This window comes from Delphinus delphis, chromosome 1 (genome assembly GCF_949987515.2).
Source record: "Delphinus delphis chromosome 1, mDelDel1.2, whole genome shotgun sequence".
In the NCBI taxonomy this organism is placed as follows: domain Eukaryota; kingdom Metazoa; phylum Chordata; class Mammalia; order Artiodactyla; family Delphinidae; genus Delphinus; species Delphinus delphis.
Genome location: NC_082683.1, coordinates 44817921 through 44829133, shown reverse-complemented (window position 1 = coordinate 44829133; position 11213 = coordinate 44817921). Strand labels below are relative to the sequence as shown.

General features: G+C 37.3%; 1 protein-coding gene and 1 non-coding gene across 10 annotated transcripts in view; one reads left to right on the top strand and one right to left on the bottom strand.

The window, feature by feature from the left end:
* Nucleotides 1-7414, top strand: part of IFT25 (intraflagellar transport 25) — a 36572-nt gene extending 29158 nt beyond the window's left edge. For 8 of the 9 annotated variants that reach the window (XM_060022426.1, XM_060022370.1, XM_060022416.1 and 5 more), the window contains 3 exons: nucleotides 646-714; nucleotides 2904-2947; nucleotides 5038-5238. In XM_060022426.1, coding sequence (XP_059878409.1) covers nucleotides 646-714; nucleotides 2904-2947; nucleotides 5038-5151 — 227 coding nt within the window. In that variant the 3' untranslated portion in view covers nucleotides 5152-5238. Of the gene's footprint in view, nucleotides 1-645; nucleotides 715-2903; nucleotides 2948-5037; nucleotides 5239-7259 lie in introns of those variants that run through there. The other variant, XM_060022352.1, reaches the window with a different exon arrangement.
* A 271-nt stretch (nucleotides 7415-7685) lies between these two features.
* On the bottom strand, nucleotides 7686-7758 carry TRNAG-UCC (transfer RNA glycine (anticodon UCC)). Its single transcript has one exon. It is a non-coding gene; the product is annotated as a tRNA-Gly (tRNA).
* Nucleotides 7759-11213: the final 3455 nt, after the last annotated feature.

The following is an 11213-nucleotide window of genomic DNA, read 5'->3' as shown; positions in this document are numbered from 1 at the left end:
GATTTGGGGTGAAGGGAACTGATTTAGGGGTAAAGGAAAAAAACAGTGCAGAAGGAAGATGACTGCATTTTCTCTTCTGTCATTAATTGCGAAGGCTCTGGAGTCAGACCTAAAGTCTGAATTCCAGTTCTAGCACTTACTAGCTCTATATCATTGAACACTTCACCTGGCTTCTCTAAGTTGCCTGATTTCTTTAAGCCTGTTTCCTCATCAGTAAAGTAAGTTAATAATACCTTTCTCCTAAGATTGAAGTCAAGAGTCAATGAATATGTCTGACTCATAGTAGTTTCTCCATAAAGTTTTATGATCAAGACCACTAATGGTATTATTTACCAGTGTACAAAAAAACAAAAGCACAAAACAAAAATCTAGATAATTCCAAATGCAGAAAGGCCCTACTAGCTTTGTGTTGTATGCTTGCAAACACTTGTAAGATTACAGTTACACAGTCTGCATTTTACTGTAGGGACTTACGGAAAAACTGAGTGAGTGAGTGATTTTCAGAACATGTTGTTCCTGATCCCAGTACTTTGTGCAGTCCCACCAATGCCTGACGGTCTCAGACAAAGGAAAAAAGGAATACAGGGACAGCAACATAGAATTAGATAGATATTAACACTTTATTTTGTTTCTTTACAATGTCAGTACGGACCTTGAGGATTGAAAAGAGCACTTCTAAAGAGCCAGTTGATTTTGAGCAGTGGATTGAAAGAGGTATGTGCTGTTTCACCAACATTGTTCTGATCATGAAGAAGTAGAGAATTGTCCTTTACTCTGTATTTCCAACTGGGCTGCATTTTGGTGAAAAAAGATGACTTGCATGATACTTGTGACATACATATATATATATTTAAAAGGACCCTAGGTACCTTCTCCCCTATAAAGCTAGTGACCAGTCTTTCCTCCCACAAACCACCCCCAAGAGGTGACTAGGAACATTGAATGTTGAGGCTCAGGACTCAAGGAGACGAGACATAGTAAAGAGAGTGAGTGAGACACGGAGTAGAAAACAAGGGATTTAAGTGGAAGCGTACATATTGAGTGGTGGGAACTCCAGCCTCCTTCCTGTGCTCTGCTCAGCAACCAGGAATATAGCCCCAGCCAGGAGATTGGAGGATTCATCTTTGGAGAAACTGAATGGTCCCAGAAGATCTATGGATACTGACACAGGCTAGCTCATTCCTGGTCACCCTGTCAAAGTCCAGTAGTCAACGAGTCTGGCTCATGCACGTTTTTCAAATGATCTATTCATGAGTAACAGAAGCCAAAAATCACCAGACATATGATGAAGGCCTTAAAACCTCAATATAATCAAGCCTTTAGCTCTAATTCCAATCTATAGGAAAAGGGGATAGAGAACAAATTAAATGAAACCACGAGGAGGCAATATGAGAAAATGAGGGACATTTACAGGACAACTGACCTGCTCTCTTCAGTAAGTCAATGGTGTGGGAAAAAAATGTGTGTGGGAGAGAAGGCAGTTCAAGATTAAAAGAGACTTAATTCTGATTTGAATAAACCAACTATAAAAAGACAGTTAGGGGGACAATGGGGAAATTTGAATATGGACTGGATATTAAAGCATTGTTTATTGTAATATGATAATGGCATTGTAGTTATATAAGAAAATATTCTTATTTAGAGATAGATAACCAAATATATAAAGGTGAAATGTAATTATGTCTTAGACTTTCTTTAAAATACTTTAGCAAAAAAAATTAGATAAATCAAGTATGGTGAAATTTTAGTAATTGCAAATTCAAGATTATGGGTATATATAGGAGTTGTATCCTGTCTTTTTTATGTATGTTTGAGATTTTCCAATTTTTCATAATTTAAAAAAATGAAGCAAATGAAAGAAGAGGTTATTATTAACTTCTAGTAGAGGAGGAGTTGTCTAAGAAAGAAAATGTGTCACAATTTATTACTTATTTCAGCAGTAAATAATGTTTAGATAGATAATAGTATAACCATCAAGTATTGATTTCAAAATTGAGAGGATGGCAGGAGGGAAAATTTGCAGGAGGAGGAGGAAGAGGATATTGGTCCAAGAGACATAAATTTTACCTACCATAATATAAAGTCAGTAAAAAATTGATAAATCAAGAAAAGGAATATAAAACATAATTCCAGGAAAAACAGCTTAAAGTGTTGAAAACATTTGCCTTTAGGGAGCAGGACTGGAGGAAAAGGGGTCAAGCAGGGAATTACTATTTTTCATTACTTCAGAGAAAGGTTAGGAAACAGAAAGTCATACATAATCTTACTTCCCAGAAACTTCCCTTTTTGTACTACATGCCTTTTAAAATTATGTACACTATTTTGATACAAACAAAATTAATTTCTAAATAATGTCGACATTATTACATCAATTAAATATTTCATGTTTCCTAAAGAATGTTTGATGTGATTAACTCATGACCAAATAAGATAATCTGTCCTAAAATTACGCAATTAAAGGTTTTCTAAAGCTGGACACCAGAAAAGATCGATTCATGGGTGGCATAACTCAGCATCATAGTGAAAATTCATTGTGAGAAACTGAGCCCTAGTCTGTACCCATGAGAATGGTAAGATGGCTCCTTTCAGGCCTGCAATTACTCTTAGTAACTTGATCCTTAAAAAGGACTTTCACATTTTATCAATTCTTCACTTTATATTCCTTTACTGTAATTTACATTTACTTTTATTTATACTCACTAGAGATATTTTATAGCTCATAGTTTATCTTTCATACCTTTTATATCAAATATCTCTATTTTTATATTGAATTTTAACCCCCAAACACTGGTAAATCTGGTCTGACTATAGTTTACCAGATATCGTGTGTTGCTGAATATAAATTTCAATATGTCCTCATGCATTTTGAGCCCTACCTCAATTCTGTTGAATTTGTGTTTTAGATCTGGTACATACAGAGGGGCAGCTTCAAAATGAAGAAATTATGGTAAGTAACTATACTTTGAAGAGATAAACATTATCTTTAGCCAGCACAGCATATTTAAATTTTACACCTAACTCCATAGTCATAAAGTTAATAAATACCCTCATAATATTATAGGTTCTGTGTCTCATCAACCAATAGAGACGGTTATTCTCAATAATGTATGACAGCATAATAATAATATGACAGCAAGGATAGAACAGAATTCACTTGTTTTTGTTTTATTTTGTTTATTCATTTATTTTGAAGTATGTACTTGCTTTCCTTTCACTTGATTCTGTAGGCCTTATAGAATAGGAATCAAAAAAGGTTGAGATGCCAAAATCGGATGTTAATTTAAGTATAAAAGGACAAGGGAGATTCAGATAAGGGAACTGGAGCATAGGATCAGCAACAAATAAGCCAAAGAGAGATGAGGTGAAAAGAGAACCAGCAGTTTCCAACAACATTCCATTGGGCTTTGCTTGTCAAGTGGAATGAATGCCCATTGATGAGGAAGCTGCTGCCTCATCAGGAGTTTCTCTGTTCCTGCTAGTTTGTCAGGCCCTGGTTTTAGACAAACACAAAAAGCCAAACAACTGTGAATATGTGTTTTTTAGGTAGTAGTGTTTATTTAACTAAGGTGTCTCTAAATAAGGGTTAAAGAGGTACCTTGTCCATTAGGTTTCCTTCTTCACAATTTACCGGCAGCTGCTATGAAATCGGTGTTTCAAATGATTCTCTAGGAGTTTTTGAATCCTGTTAATTATCTTCTCTACCACCTAAGTGTGCCCAATGACTGGGGAGGCCAGTGGGGACCAGAAAAATGATTAATTAGACTGAATTTTATCTTCCTGTTTTTCTCCATCTTTATTAATGGGTTATGGTTAGTAAGCCTCTGCTGAGTATTTTGTTTCAGGACTCACTGTGGATCAGGGAGGGTTGCAGCATCATAGAGCATTTGGAGAAAAGTAAGGGGGAATTGAAGGCTGTAAATCACCCAAAGTTTAGTACCCTCTCACAACAGCTTTTACTATACTTATTTTCTTCTAGTTGTTAACCAAATGCATTACATAGTTATAATAGTATGTATGAAAAAATTTGTATCTTTTAAAAATTTAATATTGTATCAAAAGCTTCATAATTATAATTTTAAAATTAAATGTATGCAGATAGATGTTAACTGATTTCCTTTTTCCTCTCTCTGTCATTATAACTAATACTACAGGGGACATCTTATGCCTGTTCCTGCTACCACAATGTTCACCTTTTTAATTATTTTCTAAAATTAAATTTCAAGGAATGGAATTACTGGGTCCATGGGTATAGACATATTTAGAGCTTCTTATATATACTGCCAAATTGCTTTTCAGAGACTTTTTTTACATTTTTATATAAATGTAAAAGTATAATAATATTCAGGGTAGTGTATTCTGAGGCATCATCCAACAAATGAAATCTCTTATTATGAAAAATACTTCAGAAAAACACTTTAAAAAAATTAATCAGGGCTTCCCTGGTGGCACATGGTTAAGATCTGCCTGCCAGCGCAGGGGACACAGGTTCGAGCCCTGGTCCAGGAAGATCCCACATACCACAGAGCAGCTAAGCCCGTGTGCCACAATTATTGCGCCTGTACTCTAGAGCCTGTGAGCCACAACTACTGAGCCCTTGTGCCACAACTACTGAAGCCCGTGTGCCTAGAGCCCGTGTTCCGCAACAAGAGAAGCCACAGCAATGAGAAGCCTGCACACCGCAACAAAGAGTAGCCCCCACTCGCCGCAACTAGAGAAAGCCCATGTGCAGCAACAAAGACCCAATGCAGCCAAAAATAAATAAATAAAATAAATTACTTTAAAAAAATTAATCAGAATTGTACAGTGCAATTTTTAGCTCCACCTGCTATTCTTCCTCAAACCAAGGCTGATATTTGGCTGCTACATATCAGAATAACTGTACTGTTACATGTGGCTGGCTTCTCTTCTGAACATTATATCTTATGAGTCCTTATATATTTAGAATATTATTCTTGCATCAAACACTTTCTTCTGCTAACTGCTTGTTTAACAGTTAACTAGAATTCTAAATCATCTATATTGATTTTTCCCCTACAGGTACATGATGGCCACGCCACTTACTTGAGATTCATTATTGTATCAGCCTTTGATCATTTTGCATCTGTGCATAGTGTTTCTGCAGAGGGAATAGCAGTCTCAAATCTTTCTTAATAATTATAACAAAATACTCTTGCACTATTTTTTAACAATATATTTATTTAAACATGAAGTTGTTATTATTAAAGGTATTTGTATCAATCTGTTTCAGTTTTTATTTATTTTCTCTTCAACATTTTGTAGGAATTTGGTTCATCAGACAGCAGTGACGGCCACCGTGTAGGTCATAAGAAAACTTTTGCTTTGGTATACAGCTTAATCAAGGACGTGACTATACATGAAAACAACTGATAATACATTGTGTCCCCACAGTATCTAACATAGTACTCTTCAGATATCAGTGCATTAATTTTTAAATTTATTGATTGATTAATGCAAAGGGCTAAGGGAGCAATATGGAAAATAAACAGTGTACGAGTTCAAAAAAGAGAAAGTATTTATGGGATGGTTTCTTTGAGGTCATGGAACTTGAACTGGGCCCTGTAGGACAAATCATTTTATTTTTTTCTCTTTATTTTATTTTGTTTTGATTTCAAGACCTCAGAGAAGAGTTAGGAAACATATAATCTTACTTCCCAGAGACAACCATTATTGATATTATTTGATTTTCTTTATATTTTGGGAAGGAAAGGAACAAGATAGGACAGATTCGGGTGGGGATATAAGACTTCTCTGAACATATTATACAACTTGAATTTGAAAACATAAATAAATAATATAGCCAAAAGTTAAAGAGCAATTCCAAAATGTTGAAAACAACAGAAATGCATGAACCGAACTCTGTTACAATTGATAAACCCACAGGAAAAAAAAAATGGCATTAGAATGTAGTATTTTATCTATGCAGTCTATGTTAGTCTTTTTTTTATTTTTTATTTTTTTTTATTTTTGGCTGTGTTGGGTCCTCGTTTCTGTGCGAGGGCGTTCTCTAGTTGCGGCAAGTGGGGGCCATTCTTAATCGCGGTGCGCGGGTATGTTAGTTTCTTATAGCTGCTGTAATGAAGTACCACAAACTTGGTAGCTTAAAACAATAGAAATCTATTCTCTCAGTTCTGGAGGCTAGAAGTTGGAAATCAAGGTATTGGCAGGGTTTGTTCCTATCAGAGTTCTGAGGGAGAATGTGTTCCATGCCTTTCTTTTAGCTTCTGGTGTTTCTGGCAGTCCTTGGCATTCCGTGACTTGTGGCACCATAGCCCCAGTTTCTGCCTCCATCGTCATATGGCATTCTTTCTGTGTTTCTCCACATCATCTTCCCTCAATGCATATTCTGTGTCTTCTCCTCTTCTTATAAGGACACTGTCATATTGAATTAAAGGTGCACCCTACTCCAGTATTATCTCATCTTAACTAATTACATCTGCAATGATCCTGTTTCCAAGTAAGGTTGCATTCACAGGTACCAGGGGTTAAGATTTCATCATATCTTTTGGGAGATGCAGTTCAAGCCACAACACAGTCTTAGTGAAATATATATGTGATAGTTAATTTTATGTATCATATTGACTGGGTCACAGTGCCCAGATATTTGTTCAGACATTATTCTGGATGTTTCTGTGTAGGTATCTTTGAGATGACAGTAACATTGGTGGACATTGAGTAAAGCAGACTGCCCTCCATAATGTGGGTGAGCCTTATCCATCAGTTGAAGACCTTAGTAGAACAAAGACTGACCTCCCCTGGGCAAGAAAGAATTCTGCCAGCAGATGGGCCTTCAGACTTGTATTGCAACATCAGCTCTTCCCTGGGTCACTGACCAACCCTACAAATTTTGGATTTGCCAGCTTTCTTGTTATCACATGATACTTTCTTACCAGTCTCAGCATTCTAAAAAAGTAGCAAAAGAGGGACAGCCACAAAGTGCCAACACTTTGAGTCTCTGCTTGTATCATATTTGCTATTGTCCTGTTTCCCAAATCATGTTATATGGCCAAGCCCAGAGTCAGAACAAGAGGGGTCTACCCAAGGGAATGGATATAAGGAGGTGTGACTAAATTGGGAGTGGGGAGGAAGTGGTAGCCACTACTGCTAGAATCTACTACAATTAAACATGGTGCCTCCTGATATGATGCAATATGAAGCATATAGACCAACCTATGAAGTGCTCTTGCCAAAATTACTGAGCCTGAATCAAATCAAGTTCTAGAGTTATCTTTCACTTTCAGGAAGTTCAAGAGAGAGAGGAACAAGTAAAATGACACCACAAGGAAGCAAATAGACTTGTAGCCATTAATGCAGCTCAGTGAAACGCCCAGATCTGTGCCTTCTCTGCCCATGGTAAGATATACTTCCTGGCCTTCTTTGGGTAGGGCCATGAGACCAATTCTGGCCAATGAGATGAAGGGTAGTTGAATTCCAGGCTGAGCATTTAATTGCCTTCAAGAGACCCTTCAAAGCTCTTTTCTCTCTCCCACAATGACCAGCAATGTTATTCTCCACAGTAACTACTTCATCATTCTAGGTCTGGGAGTGAGACTGATGATAACAGGTAGCAGAGGTCCCAGTCAATCTGAGGTACACATAGAAGGAGAAATAAAGCTTCATTGTTTTTTGTGTGTGTGTGTGTGTTTTGGCCATGTGCGGGATCTTAGTTCCCCAACCAGGGATCAAACCTGGGCCCCCTGCAGTGGAAGTGCAGAGTCCTAATCACTGGACCACTGGGGAATTCCCAAGTCACTGATACTTTGGAGCTGCTTGTTACCCCAGCATAACCTGGCCTATCCTGGCTGATATACAGACAAATCTAGAATATGGCTTATCCTACAGGACAAGTGACCTGGTTTCTTCAACAAGTCAGTGGCATGAAAAATGCTAATTAATTAAGGAAGGGGATCCACTCTAGATTCAGAGAGATGTAAGAGCCCCAGAAAGCACATGCTACGTGTGGATTTTAATTGGATGCTGGCTTGAGCAAACGAACCGAAAAAAAGACATTTTAAAGATAATTGGGGAAATCTGCTTATGGACTGGGTTTTATTGTTCATTTTGCTAGGTGTGATACTGGCATTAAGCTTATCTAAGAAAAGGCCCATATTTTTCGAGATGCATTTAGAAGTATGTAGGGTAAAATAACATGGTATTTGGGATTTGCTTTAAAATACTTGAACATATTTTTTTAAAGGAAAAAGTGTTCGTTGAAGTAAATATAACAATAAATTGTTGGACCCAGGTTATGGATATATGGGGCTTCATTGTACTAGTCTTTCTACTTTAATGTATGCTTGAAATTCTTCATAATAGATAAATAACAATAAATAATGCTACAGAGGATATCTCTGTGCATAAATCTTTGCCTACCCCTCAGATGATTTTTTTTTTTTTTTTTTGGCCATGCTGTGGCATGTGGGATCTTAGTTCCCCAACCAGGTATCGAACCCATGCCCCCTGCAATGGAAGCACAGAGCCTTAACCACTGAACCACCAGGGAAGTCCCGCCGATGATTTTTTTAGAAGAGATTCCCAGAAGGGAATTAGACAAAGTTAGGAACAGTTTTAAGGCTTTTGATACTTTCTGATAATTTGCTTAACAAGATTTGTTGCACAAATTTACTTACTCTCAGAAACGTAAGTTTTAAATAAATGGAGGAGAGTAGAAAAGCTACTTCAAGAGTAACGTTGATGCCATCAAAGATATGAAGGTGAGTACTCTCATAAAACGTATTTAGGGAGTGATGAATACATACGTCTGACTAGGGCAAAGGAGAAGACTAAAACCAGACATTGCAGCCAGATCAGAAAGAGCCTTTAATGCTTTCAGATATTTTCCCATAATGCTGGAGCCATTTAAGGTTTTTGAAAAGGAAGGTGACTTAGAGCAATTGTGTTCATGTTCAATAAAATCAAACACTGAGGATTTTCCTTTCGCCAGCTTCCTAAACTGGAATGTCAGTAATTCTTCGTTTAAGAAACACTGTGTTAATTTGTATGGAAACACAAAAGACCCCGAATAGCCAAAGCAATATTGAGAAAGAAAAACGGTGCTGGAGGAATCAGGCTCCCGGACTTCAGAATATACTACAAAGCTACAGTAATCAAGACAGTATGGTACTGACACAAAAACAGAAATATAGATCAATGAACCAGGATAGAAAGCCCAGAGATAAATCCACACACATATGGTCACCTTATCTTTGATAAAGGAGGCAAGAATATACAGTGGAGAAAAGACAGCCTCTTCAATAAGTGGTGCTGGGAAAACTGGACAGCTACAGGTAAAAGAATGAAATTAGAGCACTCTTGAACACCATACACAAAAATAAACTCAAAATGGATTAAAGACATAAATGTAAGGCCAGACACTATAAAACTCTTAGAGGAAAACATAGGCAGAACACTCTATGACATAAGTCACAGCAAGATCCTTTTTGACCCACCTCCTGGAGAAATGGAAATAAAAACAAAAATAAATGGGACCTAATGAAACTTAAAAGCTTTTGCACAGCAAAGGAAAACATAAACAAGACGAAAAGACAACCCTCAGAATGGGAGAAAATACTTGCAAATGAAACAATTGACAAAGGATTAATCTCCAAAATAAACAAGAAGCTCATGCAGCTCAATATCAAAAAAACAAACAACCCAATCCAAAAATGGGCAGAAGACCTAAATAGACATTTCTCCAAGGAAGATATCCAGATTGCCAACAAACACATGAAAGAATGCTCAACATCACTAATCATTAGAGAAATGCAGATCAAAACTACAATGAGGCATCACCTCACACCAGTCAGAATGGCCATATCAAAAAATCTACAAACAATAAATGCTGGAGAGGGTGTGGAGAAAAGGGAACCCTCTTGTACTGTTGGTGGGAATGTAAATTGATACAGCCACTATGGAGAACAGTATGGAGCTTCCTTAGAAAACTAAACATAGAACTACCATATGACCCAGCAATCCCACTACTGGGCATATACCCTAAGAAAACCATAATTCAGAAAGAGTCATGTACCACAATGTTCATTGCAGCTCTATTTACAATAGCCAGGACATGGAAGCAATCTAAGTGTCCATCGACAGATGAATGGATAAAGAAAATGTGGCACATATATACAATGGAATATTAGTCAGCCATAAAAAGAAACAAAATTGAGTGATTTGTAGTGAGGTGGATGGACCTAGATTCTGTCATACAGAGTGAAGTAAGTGAAGTCAGAAAGAGAAAAACAAATACCGTATGCTAACATATACATATGGAATCTAAAAAAAAAAAAAAGTTATGAAGAACCTAGGGGTAGGACAGGAGTAAAGATGCAGACATAGAGAATGGACTTGACGACACGGGGAGGGGGAAGGGTAAGCTGGGACGAAGTGAGAGAGTGGCATGGACTTATATACACTACCAAATGTAAAATAGATAGCTAGTGGGAAGCAACCACATAGCACAGGGAGATCAGCTCAGTGCTCTGTGACCACCTAGAGGGGTGAGATAGGGAGGGTGGGAGGGAGAGCCAAAAGGGAGGAGATATGGGGATTATATGTATATATGTGTGTGTGTGTGTGTGTGTGTGTGTGTGTGTGTGTGTGTGTGTGTGTGTGTGTGTGTGTGTATAGCTGATTCACTTTGTTATAAAGCAGAAACTAACCATTGTAAAGCAATTATACTCCAATAAAGATGTTAAAAAAATAACAACAACAACAAAAAAATACTGTGTTAGACTGTGTTAGGCTTACAGATTGCTGGAAAGGATTTTCAGAGGTTATCTGATTGATCTCTTTGGCACAAGCCTAGTAAATTATCTTTAAGTCTTTTTCTGTGTCTCTCTCTTCTGTGAATGCAGAGAAGTTGTTCTCAGTGCAGTGCTTGTAATACCACATTATGATATTTGAAAACAGCATCCTTTCACCTTCATTTTCCTAGGCTTTAAAAACTCATTTTCACTTGATAAAACCACTCTAAGTCTCAAGCAATAGATACAATAATATGTGGCTTTACCTTTTGTTTTTCACTGCTGAACCCATCATCTTTTTAAAGTCTCATTTGTCCCCAGTTGGCTTGCTTCTATCCCCCTCATTTGGCCTTGTCTCCACCTGCCCACCAACTCCTGACTGCGATTCAGACATTTGTGGGGCTTTTTTTAATTTATTTTTTTTGGCTGCGTCGGGTCTTAGTTGTGGCA